Genomic DNA, 15288 nt, shown 5'->3' on the forward strand with positions numbered 1-15288 from the left:
TTGAGGCAGTGTATGATGTGTACAGCACAACCTGGCTTGAAATTAGATGGCTGTTGGAGGGAAAATCTGTTCAGCTAATGTGGGCTAAATTACATCAGAATGGAAGCAATTTATTGATTTATTAACCATGCGTAGTTAAGCAGTGGTCAGTGAAGCGTGCGTTCAGGATCAGTATCGGCAAGACAACACAACCCAGAATACTAGAGAGTATTAATAAGTCCCTATAAATTCCTGAATATTCCTGTGTGACTAGTTCCCCAAAGTGCTGATCAGATGCACACACAGAGACATTCACAGGGCTAGGTGTGCCTCCCCCGCCTCCCCGCAAGAGGTGGCTTTGGGTGAGCGTGCACACTGCCTCTGAGGACGGCTGGCTCAAGTAGAGGTTACTCCGTCTACGTCCACTCCCCTTGCAGATGTAGGTGCTCGAGCTCAATGTGTAGCCGTGCTGCTCCCTACAGTCTGCTAATGCTCGTGAGAAGCGTCCCGTGAGTTCATATACGGCCAGCAAAGATGCGGGGTGCTTCGTGTGGCCCCCATCCTGGCAGCCCACCTGCTGGAATGGAGCAACTTGCAGCATTATAAAGCACCTGTGCAGGTGTTCGTTATGGATCCCAGTAAGAAAGGCACTGAGATGCTGTAAGGTACTGATTGTCCCTTCAGATGCTGGGAAGCCCATGTGTAGAGTGTCAGAGAGACCTCTAGTCCTCACCGGTTTGCATGTCCCAGAGATCTGTTATGCAACGAATACTGTACCAAGGCCTTTGGAAATAGAGGTGTTGAGGGGCGGTAAAGAGAAACTTTGTGAGTACTCAGCTGCATGAAGGGTCAGTTTGTGTCGCAGGGGCAGGGTGCTGGGCTGCCCTACGTGCACCACGCTGAGCACACTCGAGTGTTGAAGAGGGGTGGCTCTGCCATGTCAGAGGCATGCCACCAGGAAGCACTGCAGAGGGTCTGCCCCAGGGGGGGCAAGCGAATTCATCTGCCTTCTTGCCTGGAATTTCCACTCTGAACGTATCTGAGCTGGTGAAACCTCTTGAAAAACCTGCACATCTGGAACACAGGCCTTTGGAGAGACAAAACCTCACCCTCTCCCACATGGGCATACTCTCTTACAACTCCAGGCTGTGCCTGACTCCAGTGGTGTCCCAAAGGGAGAGCACAGGGTTGCAATTCCTGGCTTTGAGGGGGGAGAGGGGCTGCACTGGGCTCTGCCCTGAAGGAAGGGGTGGGGGAAAAAAAGAGAGGAAAAAATAAGGACCAGGGCTGCCACTGTCTCTGGTCAGGTGTCCCCAGGCAGCTGAGAAGTGGTGTGACCTGCACACAGCAGTGCTACCTGCTGCTCAAAGCAGGGTTAGCTGGGAGGTCAGGCCAGGTTACTCAGGGTTTTCTCCAGCCTTGTCACAGTGAGCCAACCCTCAGCCCTCGCAGCAGCCCAGCATTTGCTCCTTTCACGGAGGTGCACATGTCCCCCTCCCGCCAGCAGGGCGAGGGCAGGGTGCTGCCTGTAGAAAAGGCGTCTTGCCCTCTTCCCGCTGCGGGGGGTCTGCGCCCCTGCAGTGCGCTGCAGCTGACAGACGGGGCTGCAAGAGCCGGTCATCACTGGCATCACAGGGCAGGGTGCAGGGACACGAGACACCCCAAGGCCCTGCACAGGCCCCTGCGGGACCCCAGCTGCAGCCTCAGCATGCCGCCAGGCTGCTCCAAGGCAGGGACGTCCCCAGCAGCCCTCCCACAGCCCCGAGGCAGCCGCCCGAGCCTTCACGGGTCACTGCCGCCCCAAGGCACCAAGAGTTCTGGTCGAGCTGGTGGGGCCATGAACTCGCCTGAAGTGGGGTGAAAGAGCAGCCTGGTGTGAGGCAGCCTGCTCAGCTCCTTGCATAGGGAAATATGGGGCAAACTGCCACCCTGCTGCTGCAGCCCTGAGCCACCATGTCCTCGCACACAGCGCCGGTGGGTGCCGGCGGACCACGCCACTCCCTGCACGACTGAGGAGGGTGAGAAAGACAGACAGACCATGGACCCCCACCAGGCCGCAAGGGGCTGCAGGGCCTGGGCGAGGGCAGCTGAGCCAGGTTGGGCTGGGCCCTTCAGGGCTGGGCCCAGGCCACTCCTGGGTTGTCCCAAGGAGATCTGCCGCAAGTGCCGTGAGCTGGGCTGCTGGCCTACGCTGGCACAAAGCGTGTTCTCAGTGGGCCCCGCTTGCGGCGCTGCTCGCAGGGCTGGGCACGAGCAGAGGTGCGGAGGTGTCTGGGAGAGCAGCGCCAAGGGCAAGGCACAAAGCGGCCACAGAGCGGGCGCTGCCGCTGGCGCAGCCGGGCCAGGCGGCCTGCCGGGCTGGGGGCGGGGCTGGGATGAGCGGGGGCGGGGCCTGGGGCTCCTCCTTCCTGTGTCACCTGCCCGGTTGTGGGCGGGGCCTGACGGCCCAGGGGCGGGGCTTGTGGTGATTCCTGCACCATCCGCCGGCCGGGGGCGGGGCGGGCTCGCGGGCATTTCTCTCCTTGTCGCCCTTCGGGGCGGGGCCGGGTCACGGCGCTCCGGCCACGCCCCCGGCGGCGCTTCCGCCGCGCGCCCCTCGCGCCTCCCGGCGGCGGCGGGGCCCGGGCGTCATCGGCGCGCGACGGCGCCGGGGACGCGGCGCCCTTCGGCGGGGCCGGCGCCATGGGCGGCTTCGGCGCGGACGAGAAGCTGCGGCTGCAGCAGCTCCGCGCGCTGCGGCGCCGCTGGCTGCGGGACCAGGAGCTCAGCGAGCGGGAGCCCGTCCTGCCCCGGCGGCGGCTGGGGCCCGTGGCCGCCTTCTGGGAGCGCTTCCTGCGGCCCGGCGGCCCGTGGCGGCGCCAGGTGAGCGGCGGGCGCGGCGCGGCGCGGCCGGGCCCTGCGCGGCGTCGCGGCGGCGGCGGCGCTGGCGGCTGCCGGCGCCCCGGGGCGGCGCTGGGGCTGGCGCGGGCGCCGGGCCGCCGCGGACGCGTGTCGCTGTCGCCGCAGGTGTTCGGCGCGTACCGAGGCAGCATCTTCGCCGTGACGCGGGTCCTGGTGCCGGGCTGGGCCGTGCTCTACTACGTCAAGTACCACGTTATGGTAGGTGCGGGCTGCGCTGCCGCCGCTGCGGAGCCTTCGCCGGCCCCCGCGGGCCCCCGCGGCCCCGGCGGGGGGAGGCGGGCGGCGGCGCCGGGGGCGGCTGTCACGCTCGCTGGCGAAGCGGAGGCGGCGGTGGAGCAGCTGGAGCAGGGCGCCTGGGGCGGCCGGGGCAGCGCGGGCGCCCGCGGCCCGATTGCTGGCGGCCGGAGGCTTGTTCGGCGTGCGCCGCGAGGAGAGGCCGGGGCTGGAGTTCGGCGGTCTGGAGGCGCGAAGAGCAGGGGGGAAATGGCCTGCGAAAGACGCGACGGACTGAAAGCTGGGGAGAAGAGGGTGGAATCTGTGCAGCCAGACCGCAACCGCTGACGTGCGGGAGGGAAAGGGACAGTAAACGGGTGACTGGGCGAGACCTCCCGTTCCTGCGGTGGTGTCTGGAAGGCTTTCGTACATCGCCTGAGTAACGCGCCCTTTTCTTTCTCCCACCTCCCTCTCTCCTGCTCCCTTCCTCCCGCCTGCGCCCTTCAGAAAACGCCGTATGGTGTGGTTGAATCAAATCCACGGATATTTCCGGTAAGTCTGTTAGTATTTGCTTTCCCTTCCAGCTCCATAAGATTCAGGTGGGAAAAGGGGTGACTTCTGCAAACCCACTGCACGGGTTACATCTAAAAGGCTCTGCTCGCTCCCGTGGACAGCTTGTCCTGAACAGAATAGAGTAGAATAGAATCAGTAAGGTTGGAAGGGACCTCTGGAGATCATCTAGTCCCACCTCCCTGCTCAAGCAGGGTCACCTAGAGCACGTCAGACAGGGGTGCATCCAGGCAGGCCTTGAATATCTCCAGAGAAGGAGACTCCACAACCTCTCTGGGCAACCTGTGCCAGTGCTCCGTCACTCTCACAGTGAAGAAATTCCCCCTCACGGTCAGGCGGAACTTCCAGTGCTTCAATTTCTGCCCATTGCCTGTTGTCCTATCACACGGGACAACTGAAAAGAGTTTGTCCCCATCCCCTTGACACCCTCCCTTCAGGTACTTATCCACGTTGATAAGATCCCCCCTCAGTCTTCTCTTCCCCAGGCTGAAGAGGCCCAGCTCTCGCAGCCGTTGCTCACAGGGCAGGTGCTCCAGCCCTCTGATCATCTTCGTGGCCCTACACTGGACTCTCTCCAGTAGCTCCATGTTTCTCTTGTCCTGGGGAGCCCAGAACTGGTCACAGTACTGGAGATGAGGCGTCAGCAGGGCTGAGTAGAGGGGCAGGATCACCTCCATCAACCTGCTGTCAACAGTCTTCCCAATATGCCCCAGGAGACCATTGGCTTTCTTGGCCATGAGGGCACATTGCTGGCTCATAGTCAACTTGTTATCCACCAGCACTCCCAGGTCCTTCTCTGCAGAGCTGCTCCCCAGAAGGTCAGCCCCCAGCTTGTACTGGTGCCTAGGGTTTTTCTTCTGTAGGTGCAGGACTCTGCACTTGCCCTTGTTGAACCTCATGAGGTTCCTCTCTGCCCAGCTCTCCAGCATGTCCAGGTCTTTCTGAATGGCAGCACCACTGCGTAATGATTACAGGATTTCTGAGCACTCTTTGCGTCCCCGGGGAGTGGACGGTCAGTCCTTTCAGAAGACAGGAGGAGTAGGCTAAGAGTTCCAGCTGCGAGAGCTCAGTCCCAGGCCTCCCCAGAGGCCCTCCACACTCAGCTGTCCCCACGGCTAGAGTTGTGTCGCTGACCACTGAGGTGGATGAGCTTATGAGGGGGGAAGAGTAAAGCAGTGTTCTCTTTAAAGGCTTCCATGCTGCAGCTGAAAGGCGGGGTGGGGTGTGGGTAAGGATCAAGCAAGTACAGATTTTGGATACTTTGGCTATGATGCTATGTCAGCCTCTTTAGAAATGTTGAGTGAATGGAAGTGGGTGCTAATAGCCTTGTGAATGCCTTGAAGTACATTTTTTGTCTGGATGTGGTGGGGGCAGTTAGAGGTTAGTTGAAAGGCTATACTGTGTGGAAGGACTACATTTTGTGTATGAGAAAATACTCACCGCGTTCCCCTTGGTTTCATTAGGGGGACAGAATTCTAGAGACAGGAGAAATTTTTCCACCCCTGAAAGAAGAACCTGGTGGTCACCACTGATGGTTAAATGCTGACGTCCTTCTTCATCAAGCAAGGTGGTAACTGCAGCTGCTTTGTCTGTTGTATAAATGACTCTTTATTCTGTATCCCTTCATCTGTTCCTTCATTTGCTTCCTATCTAGTCAGTTTTGTTCCAGTTGCTCCTCACACGGGCGTTTCCTTTGCCTACAGTGACTTTTACCGGTAATCTCTGTCGATCTACCACTCCTCCCTAGCCCCTGCAACCTCCCTCCCCCCTCAGCGCTGTATGGCCAGTAGGGGATGGCAGAAGTGGAACTCCTGGGCGGCAGCCTGCTGAGCGCTCTGCACCCGCATCCCAACCCATGAAGTAGCCTGATGGCAGCGTGGTCTGCCTGGAATTGCCTTTTCCCCAAATGAAGAATCCAATTGGGAAGGAGAAAAAAGGAACCAAGTTTTCCCTGGAAGTTGCAGCCACCAGGGTGAAAGGTAGATTCCCCTGACTTTCAGCCCTGCTGTTGCTTTCCTTGAAGGTTAGCAGGCAGGACAGTTGAACTGTAATCTTCAGGCTTTGCAATTTACGTCAGTGTGAGAGAAACGGGCATAAGTCCGTCCTGTGACGTACTTGCTGCTACTTCTTCGGTTGTCGGGCTGAACAGGGCAAGTCTCCCCATGACAAATGAAGATGCTTGTGTGCACAGCGTTCAGGTGGGAAGTAGCAGTGTTTTGGAGTCTCTGGAGGGGTTTGTGGTTCTTTCCAAGGGAAGTAGGGGAGCAAGTTTTCAGTGCAAAGCCAAAACTGTGGTGAAGACAGCAGTAACAAATGAAGTGTCCACTGCCTTGGGCAAGGTGTGAAGCAGAGGGTCCTGTCCACCTGCAGTGTGTCCACAAATTCCTGTGTGAGTAATTCCCCGAAGTGCTGATCAGATGTGCACAAAAAGACATTCACAGGGCTAGGTGTGCCTCCACGCAGGAGGTGGCTTTGTGAGCATGCACGCTGCCTCTGAGGATGGCTGGCTGAAGCAGAGGTTCCTCTGTCTATGTCCACCTCGCCTTGAAGATGTAGGCGCTCGAGCTCAGTGTGTTGCTGTGCTGCTCCCTACAGTCTTCTCATGAGAAGCGCCCCACCCCTTCTGAAGGTGCCTTTCCGTAACACAATTGCTGCTGATGGTCATCTTAGTCTCCTCTGTATGCACGTGGTCACATCTGTACTGAGGATGCCATCAGGCAAGAGCCAAAGAAGGGCGTTGTGCAAGTGCTCCTTTCACTTCGTCACGGTGTCCCTTTTGTATGGTTGTGGTATTTTGAGCCCCTTGGGGTCAGGGAGAGCCACAAGGGGCTGGCTCTCTAGGCTGGGCTCCCCCTGGGCGCGCTGGCAGCACGCGGCAGTGTCACCAAAGGTGGCACTAGGTTACAGTTGTTGGCAGTGGGTAGCTGGGCTGAGCTCTGCCTAGGAGGAAGGGGAGGATAGAAGAAGGAAGGATTAAGGAGCAGGGCTGCTGCTGGCCATGCCCAGCCTGTGCCAGCACACGCTTACTGCTCCCTCTTCTCGTCCCCTTTGCCGCCGTGTGCTCCCTCCCATAGCTCGCTCTAGTAAATAAAGCTGCTGTTGTGACCTAGCCCCTGAGGACTGAGAATGTGTTCAGCACAGGTAAGGGGAGGTCTCGGCCCTGGGAGGCTCCTGCAGTACTGCATCGCCCAGGTCCAGGGGTGCAGAAGGGGAGTGGAGACCCCTTGCCTCAGCAGAGCCTTCTATGGTGTCCTCTTTGGTTGACATCTTCCCAAGGCTCGTTTGAAGGGATAATTATAAAGAACTTAGAGCAATGCAGGTTGCCTTCTTTGACACAAGATCAAAGCTCTTCCGTAGTGGCCAAGGGCCCTTTATTTCAAGTCCAGTGAGGCACTGGTGCTTGAAGGTGGCCTGCCTGGCACCAGGTTGCAGGGCGCAGGCTGTTCTGGGTGTGCAGCTTCTGCGCCGGTGCTGCAAAGGGCTCTGCAGCCTGCACCCCGTTTGGCTGCTGCAGGAACCCTGTGGCTGCAGCTGGAGAGCCAAGAGTGGTTGTGAGGAGGGCTCTGCTGTGAATGGTGGGGCTGATATGGGGCTTTCAGGGGAACCCCTTGCAGCTGCTTTGTCCCTATGCGCTCCCAGCCTGGCCCTTCCCCTCCAGCGGGTTCGACAACCCCCAGCTCCACTGCATTGTGGCTTTCCAGTGGAGCAGAGTCCCCAGAAATGGCGGCGCTCTTCCCACGGCGCTTCCTGGCATTGCAGGGACAAGTCTGCCCTTGGCCCCCTCCCACCTGAGCTGCTCTCTGCCAGCAGAGGCAGCTCTCAGCCCTTGGCTGGGCCAGCAATGCCCACAGCTGTGGGGAGAGCGCAGGACTCTTGCACAACTCCATGGTTCCTGTTTCCGGCAGAGGAAGGCCCAAGGTGGAATCATGTCAGCTGCAGCAGGCACCAACAGTCTTTATTTTGCAGTGCGTGGGATATGATGTTACCTGTTGGAAAGGCCTCCCCTTGTTTCCCATGGTTATGAGCTTGCCCCCAGGAAAGGGGCCAGTGCCAAGAGCAGCGGTGGTGGCTTCTGCTCGAGCTTGTCTGCGTACAGTCCCTGGTGCCTGCTTCAGTCTTGGTGTCAACCGTGAAAGCTAAAGACGTGGCTGTTGGACTCTGGGGGTCCGGTCGGAACTTCTTTTTCCTCAGATCACCGCACCATGGCAGGAACTATTGCCAGCCTGATCTCCACAGTCTTCTCCGTTGTGTGCACGCACAGCTTCTTCCTCAAGCCTTGCCCCAGCTTCAGCTTAGTCACTGGAACGGGATCAGCGCCAGCGGGACAGCTCCCACCACCACTGGCTGTACGCAAGTCCAGGGTGGTGCTGGTGGAGCCGGCCCCAGCGCTGACGTCCCTCTCGGCCGCGGCAGGAAGCGGCCCTGCAAGCTCAGTGGCCTGGCTGTCCAGCCCATGGTTGGGGTGGCTGGGGCTGGACCGAGCAATCCCAGGCCCTGGGTCTGCTTTGGGGCAGGCCCCGTGTTGGGGAAGGCTCTTGCTTGCAGCTGCCAGGCCCCTCCAGCCACCCCGCAGCCCCAGGCTCTCCACGGCTGAGCTACACTGAGAAAGGAGAGCGGCAGAGAAGGGACCGGGCGCTGAGGCTCATCAGGGCTCTAGGCGGTAGCTGCACCCCGGAGCTCCGCAGCGCATTGGAGGATGCTGCTCCTTCTCCTCTCATCCCGCCCCCTCCCCTCCCCCCCCCCAGGATGCCACAGGACAGGGAAGCCTTGAGGGGATCCCTATCTTGGGGCTCACCCCCGAAGCACGGACCCCAGCGGTGTCCCCAAGAGGGACACTGGACTACGGTGGCTGGCAGTGGGGAGGTCTGCGCTGGGCTCTGCCCTGAGGGAAGGAGAGGAGAAAAGAAGAGGAAGGCTCTCACGGCTGCCTCTGCCCCCAGCCAGCCGCTGCAGCGGCTCATCCCTCCCGCCTCAGGCCCGCTGGACCCGGTGCTGGCCCGCGGCTCTGCTTGCGGCCAGGCCCTGCGGGAAGGTGCGGAGCACTGCAGGGACGGTGGCCTCTTCAAGCCCTGCGCGGGGAATAAGCCTTAAAATACATCACGTTGCTAAGTGCACCTTGAAGCTTGTACTGTATTGTATTAAGTTGGTTTCCAACTGCGCGTGCACACCCACGAATGTGCTTCTGACCAAGTTACCGACCAAAACCTGCCCCAAATGACACCATGGCCAGCAGCACACGCACACCCAGAAGTTCTTCTCACCAAGCTTCTCACCTGCCGCAACCGCTAATGGTTGCTCGGAGCCAAAGTTCTCTTGGGCCCCACGTGCTGGCCATGGCATGCGTATTCCAGCCCCACAGAACGTGCACCTCTGCACCTCCTAGTCCCACCCAAAAGGACACTGTTTCTACGCAGGGATTTGCATGCAAAGGTGCTTCTCGCCAGGGTACTCACCAGCCACTCCACTAACAGTGGCTCACAGGGCAGTTCTCCAGAGCCCGTATCCTGGCCGTGGCATGCCTATTCTGGCCCCACATCTGCACCTCGGAGCTTCCTCTGTCTACCCAAAGGGAGGCCATGACCAACAGCACATTGGCACCCAATTGGTAGTGCTTCTTGACAACCTGCTCACTTACCAAAATCACTAATACGTGTCAGAGCTGAAGTTGTCTTTGGCCCATAGGCTAGCCATGGCATACCTCTTCCAGCCCCACAACGCCTGCCCTCTGTGGTTCCTCTGTGCACCCAAAAGGACATGGTGTCCGACTGCACATGCACACTCCAAAGGTGCTTCTCACCAAGTTACTCACCTACCAAAACCACTAAAAATAGCTCAAAGCCAAATTTCTCTTGGGCCACACACTGGCCAGCACGTGCCTATTCCAGGCACAAAACAGCTGCACCGCTGCGCTTCCTCTCGCTAACCCTAACGGCACCGTGGCATACAGCATGTGTGCGCCCACAAGTTGCTTCCTGCCAAGGCACTCACCATAACCACTAACACATCTCAGAGACGAACTTGTCTTGGGCCATACACTGGTCCTGGCATGCCAGTTGTAGCCCCACGATGCCTGCACCTGTGGGCTTCCTCTCTCCACCCCGAAACACGCCATGCCTACCTGCAGATTCTCATCCCAGAGCTGCTTCTTGCCAAGGTACTCAGCTGACACTCCACGAAGAACTGCTTGCAGCCCGGTTCTCTTGGCACCTACGATGGCCCTGGCATACCTCTTCCAGCCCCACAACACCTGCCCTGCTGCATTTCCTCTCTCTCCCTCAAAAGACACTATGCCTGCTTGTAGATTTGCACCCAAAAGGTGCTTCTCGCCAGACTGCTCCCATAAGAAAACCACTAGTAATTGCCCAGAGCTCAAGTTTTCTTGGGCCAAACACTGGCCCTGGTGTGCCTCTTCCAGCCCCCCAACACCTGCACCTCTGTGCTCCTCCCCGCTCCAGCACAACTGCACTCTGTGCTTCCTCTCTACCCAAGACGACTTCCCGTCCAACAGGAAATCGGCACCCAAATGTGGCTTATCAGCAAATTGCTCGCCTATTGTAACCACTAACAGTTGCTAGGAACTGATGGTCTCTCTTGGGTCTATACACTGCCCCTGGAATACCTGTTCCAGCCTCACAACACCTGCAGCTCTGCTCCTCTTCTCTCTATCCAAACTGACACCACACCCCCTAAAGATTCAGATCCAAACGGTGTTACTCACTGAACTGCTCCTCTACCAAAACCGCTGCCAGTTGCTCAGGTCCAAAGACTTCCTGGGCCCTAGGCTGGCCCTGGCATGCCTGTTCCAGCCCCACAACGCCTTCATCTTTCCACCTCCACTCTCTTCCCATCATGACATCGTGGGCAACACCACATGTGCAACCACAAGGTGATCCTCACCGAGGGGATAATCCACTTCTGATCCAAAAGGTGCTTCTTGCCACGGTGCATACCAGTCGGAACCACTGTTGCACACAGCCCAGGTCTTTGGGCCCATACGCTGGCCCTGGCATGCCTATTCCTGGCCCTCGACGCCTGCACCCCTGCACTTCTACTCCCTACATAAAGTGGCACCATGGCCAACACCAGATTTGCATCTAAAAGGGGCTTCTCGCCAGACTGCTCACCTGACACAGCTAGTAGCAATTGCCTGGAGCCAGCATTCTCGTGGGCCAAATGCTGACCCCGGCATGCCTATTCCAGCCCCCCAACACCCGCACCACTGCGCTTTGTCTCTCTTCCCAAAGTGACGACGTGTCCAACAGCACTTGCTCACCAGAAGATGCTTCTTGCACAGTTACGTCAATGTCTGTACGATTGCCTTAATCTCACAGTTCATTGTGATCTCTCCAGTTTATGGGCCAGCGTAGCGCATGAAATAATCTTTAGTTTCAGAGCTCCTTAAGTAAAAAAGGCCCCAAGCAAATGAACAAGCAAACAAAGTGTTAATCACTTCTCTGTAGGCTAGCCTAAAGTGTCAATTCTCTAGTTACTTAAATTGCTAGTTCGTTGATCTGTTTACCTGAAAATTGGTTAGTATTGTGTGCTAACGAGCAAAACAGTTACCTAACCGATGGGGAGCGTGCTCCTGTTTCCTCCTCTGTCATGAGGGGGGTGTCCCACAAATTGCACTGGGAAGCCGGAGAGCCTGAGCAGCGAGCTGCTTGGTGGCTGTGCTTCAAAGGTTAGCACCGCTAGGCTTTCCCTTTCTTCCTTAAGTGGCACTATGCCTCGGGAGAGAATAAGAGCAGAAAACTGCTCCCGGCCAGCATGCCGACTGACGGTGGCTCCTAACAGGGTCTTGGAGGCCTGGCGCCCTTGGCCCCTACGTGGGCCCTGGCGTGCCTGTTCCAGCCTTCCAGTCTCCGCATGTCTGTGCTCTCTCCTCACACCTAAATTGACACCATGCATCCAGGGAGCCATTGAGGCCATTCCAGCATTTGTACTGCTCCTCTTTCCTGCAGAGAAAGGTGTTGCAGGGCGCAGGGAGGTCACTACAGCTGCAACAGGGACCAACAGTCTTTATTTTGCCATGCGCAGGAGATGATGTTACCCGTTGGAAAGGCTCCCCTCATCCCCCATGGCTGTCCGCGTGCCCCCTGGAAAGGGGCCAACGCCAAGAGCAGTGGTGGCAGCTTCTGCTCGAGCTCGTCTGCACGCAGTCCCTGGTGCCTGCTTCAGGCTCTGGTGTCCACCGTGGAAGCTAAGGACGTGGCTGTTGGACTCTGTGGGTCCGGTTGGAGCTTCTCCGCACGGCTGGCAGTGCTTGGGGCATCTGACGGCGATCCCAGAGCTGCTGCTTCTCCCCCTTGCTAAAGGATGCAGAAGAAAGGGCTTCAGCTCTACGGTGAGGGAGGTGGGAGGGAAATGCTGCAGGTCTCTCTCAGGTGCCACTTGCCCACGTATGCTGCTGAGCTCTTCTCAGCGTAGGGAAAGACTGTCTTTGCCCAGGGCCTACTGCCAGTGGAAGGGCATGGCAGGAGAGGGGGGTCCCCACGCACATGGGGAGGTCCTTACCAGATGAACTCCACCTTCTCCTTCCCCTTGTTGGTGTTCAGGGCAGCCTTCCTTGCCCACTCGCCCTGCTGTGCTCTGTAACCCTCCAGGAACGTCAGCGGTGGCTCTTGCCTCCCTTCTGATGCTCTCTGGCTGGCATTCTTCAGGGCCCTTTCTTTCATTTGCTCCTTGAGCTTCTCGTCATACTGCTTTCTCAGCACGTGGGAAGGAAGCCCGGGATCCTCACGCAGGTGGCGACAGGTGGTCTGCTAAGGCAGAAGACACGTCCCTACAGCACTGCTGCCGCGCCTGGCAGACCATTGCTGCTCCCCTTCTAGGGAAAAGGGGGAAAAGTGCTGAGGGGAAAAGCACTTGCCATACCTGGTCTCGCTCTGCCCTTGCCCTCGGTCTGTTTTCGTAGAACTGCCCCAGTATTTCATCTTCTATCTCTTTGCGCTTTGATGCCATCAGCAGCCGCAGGCGTCTTTCTGCGGGATCGGTGCAGAGGTAGCACACTCCCTGGAGGCCACAGAAAACATCGTTAGGCTCCTGGGGCTTAGGCAGGGAGAGGAGGGCAGGGAAAGTGGTGGCGGTGGTGGCGGTGATGGGGTTCCTTCTGCTTCTGCCCCCTGCCTGGAGGCAGAAAGAGCACACAGGGGTGGCAAATCCCTGTGGTGTACCTTTCCTGATGGCTGATGAACACAGTCGGGCAGTTCAAAGTTTAGTCGAGTTTCAAACTTTGGCTGCTTGCTCGTCTTGGAGAAGCTCTCCCTAATTGCTGGCAGCGATCTAAACAGACAGGACAGGGTGAGTGTCATGGAGCAGAGTACGAGCTGGTTCTTGTGAGCAGGGCTCATGGGCTGCAGCCCCGCTCCTGCAGCTCAAGATGGTTCTGCAGGAGAAGCCTGTGACATGATGTCCTTGTGACATTCCAGAACCGTTCAGCATCACAACGGGCACCATGGCCAGGCGAAAGATCTTTCTCACACAAGGACAAGAGCACGGTGTCCACTTGCCCATCCACCTCCACCCCTCCTCTGCCCCAAAACCTATCTGCAGGAGTTTCACCTGGCATGGCCCCCTTCCTTGCCAGGAAATTCCTCGCTATCCTTTAACTTCAGTTTGGCCAGAGAAATCCTTCGTCGAGCCAGGAGGACCGGATCCAGCAGGCTCACTGCAACCGGAATCAAGAGAACTCTTCAGAACAGGGGCTTTGTGCATGTGCATGTGCATGTGCAAGCAAGCATGAGCGGCAGAGCTGCTTGGTCGTGCAGTGGGGGGCTCCCGAGCCTTTTTCGAGCCATCCCCAGATGGTTTTCCTCCTCATCTGCCAGCAGGTGGCTCCCATGAGCTACGGAAAGCCCTCCATCACTAACACCTGCTGGCAGACTTGGCTAGCCAGGATGCCTTGGTTCTCCACCCCTCGCAAGGACGAAAGGAGAAGGCACAGCCCCTGCCACGAGAGGGCTGTGACATTACCTTTTCTGGCATGGTGCTCACCAGGCACCAGTTCTTCCCTGGGCTTGACAGAACGTGCATGGGCAGACGTCTTGCCGGTGATCTCAAGTGCAAACCTGCAAACAAGACGCCTGTTGGAATAAAGGGCTCCATGGTCCCTGGGCTGCTCACCTGGAGAGTCTAGTCCCAGAGATGTTTTAGAGCTCCTGCTGCATCCTTGGAGTAGGTAACCTGTGTGGGAAGTGATGGGCACAGGGACGGAGGGCAGGGTCGGCAGAGGCCCCCCAGTCTGCCTGAGGCTCTGCCAGTGCTTCCCACGCTTCCCTGAGAGAGAGCTCTTTCCTCCTTGGCTCCTCGCCGCCCCTGCAGAGCCTCCCCTGTGTCCCGGGGCTGCGGGAGCGAGCTTCCTCACCTTGGCAGCACGATGACACCATCACGACTGAAGCGAGAAAAATCATTTCGGGTAACAAAGGTGACAACATCAATCATCTTGGACTCCTGCAACGGGACAGAGACATAGGAGGTGACCTCAAGGCCACATGCCTGTTGCTCCCAAGGGCAGACAACCTTCCTGCTGCTCAGCGAAGGAGCTGCCGCTCAGAAAGCCTTGCACCACCTTCTCTGGAGGACCGCTCGGCCCCCTTTCAAAGGAGTTGATGCGATACCGAGAGCTGGTGTCGCTTGTGGAGCGTGTGGTCAGCCCAAGGGGTGAGGCAGAATCAGGCCATGCGGGGAGAAAAGATGTGGAGGGAGCTTTGACAGGCCTTGCAACTGCCCGGAGAAATGACCAACTCACCGTGAGAAGAGCTGGGAACATGTTGCCTGTGGCATCCACCTCCATAAGACAGTGATCAAAAAAGTTCATAGTGACCACTTGTCTTCGCACGGCAAGAACGCCCATGTCCTTGAAGACCATTTCCACCTCCTTGCCTTCTGCCACAGCTCCAGCAAAGAAAAGCAGAGTCTCCTCTATGCACCACTGCACTGCTTCTTGCAGGAAGCCGGTTTCCTTGGCTATCTGCTCAAAGCTCAGCTGCACAACTGGGATGTCATCTAGGACACAAGCACAAAGCAACCTCTCTCACTCCCACAGTACCTCAGCTGACTGCGAGGCTGAGCGTCTGCAGTGCCCGGCCCTGCCTCGGGCAATACAGTGCCAGAGAGAGGTCCTGTTTAACCCTGGGTGACACCTGCAGAAGGGAGCTCATGGGGGTCCCTTGCTGCCACGACATGAGCACCAAGCTGTGTGGGGGAGTGAGTGGGGCAGGGGGCAGGGTTCCTGTTGCAGGGGCAGGGTGCTGGGCTGCCCTACATGCACCACGCTGAGTGCACTCAAGCTTTGAAGAGGGGTGGCTCTGCCATGTCAGAGACATGCCACCAGGAAGCACCACAGAGGGTCAGCCCCGGGGCGGGAGGGGTTGGGGTTGGGGGGGAAGGGCAAGGGCCTTCATCTGCCTTCTTACCAGGAATTTCCTTCTGAGCATATCTGAGCCGGTAAAACCTCTTGAAAAACCTGCACATCTGGAACACAGGCCTTTGCAGAGGCAAAACCTCGCCCTCTCCCACACGGACATGCTCGTTGACAACTGCAAATGTCCCAATTCCAATGTTAACTGCCTGGAAACAGAAGCAGAACACAGGAAGCAAAGTGAGCACCTTCTGGGGCGGGAAGGC

The 15288-nt window shown here is 58.2% G+C and overlaps 1 protein-coding gene across 1 annotated transcript; it reads left to right on the forward strand.

Annotated features, from left to right (window-relative positions):
• Positions 1-2607: 2607 nt before the first annotated feature.
• Positions 2608-5281, forward strand: LOC134147382 (NADH dehydrogenase [ubiquinone] 1 beta subcomplex subunit 6-like). Its single transcript, XM_062588487.1, has 4 exons — positions 2608-2841; positions 2986-3078; positions 3601-3645; positions 5127-5281. The coding sequence occupies exons 1-4, from the start codon at positions 2662-2664 to the stop codon at positions 5193-5195; spliced, it is 387 nt and encodes a 128-aa protein (XP_062444471.1). The 5' UTR covers positions 2608-2661; the 3' UTR covers positions 5196-5281.
• The last annotated feature ends 10007 nt before the right edge of the window (positions 5282-15288 follow it).

Source organism: Rhea pennata, chromosome 15 (genome assembly GCF_028389875.1).
Source record: "Rhea pennata isolate bPtePen1 chromosome 15, bPtePen1.pri, whole genome shotgun sequence".
In the NCBI taxonomy this organism is placed as follows: Eukaryota; Metazoa; Chordata; class Aves; order Rheiformes; family Rheidae; genus Rhea; species Rhea pennata.

Excerpts from the sequence above, each read along its gene's own strand:
- LOC134147382 (XM_062588487.1), top strand. The coding sequence starts at position 2,662 with ATGGGCGGCTTCGGCGCGGACGAGAAGCTGCGGCTGCAGCAGCTCCGC. Across the intron at positions 3,079-3,600 it reads ACGTCAAGTACCACGTTATG|AAAACGCCGTATGGTGTGGT; the intron begins GTAGGTGCGGGC and ends TGCGCCCTTCAG. Across the intron at positions 3,646-5,126 it reads CAAATCCACGGATATTTCCG|GGGGACAGAATTCTAGAGAC; the intron begins GTAAGTCTGTTA and ends TGGTTTCATTAG.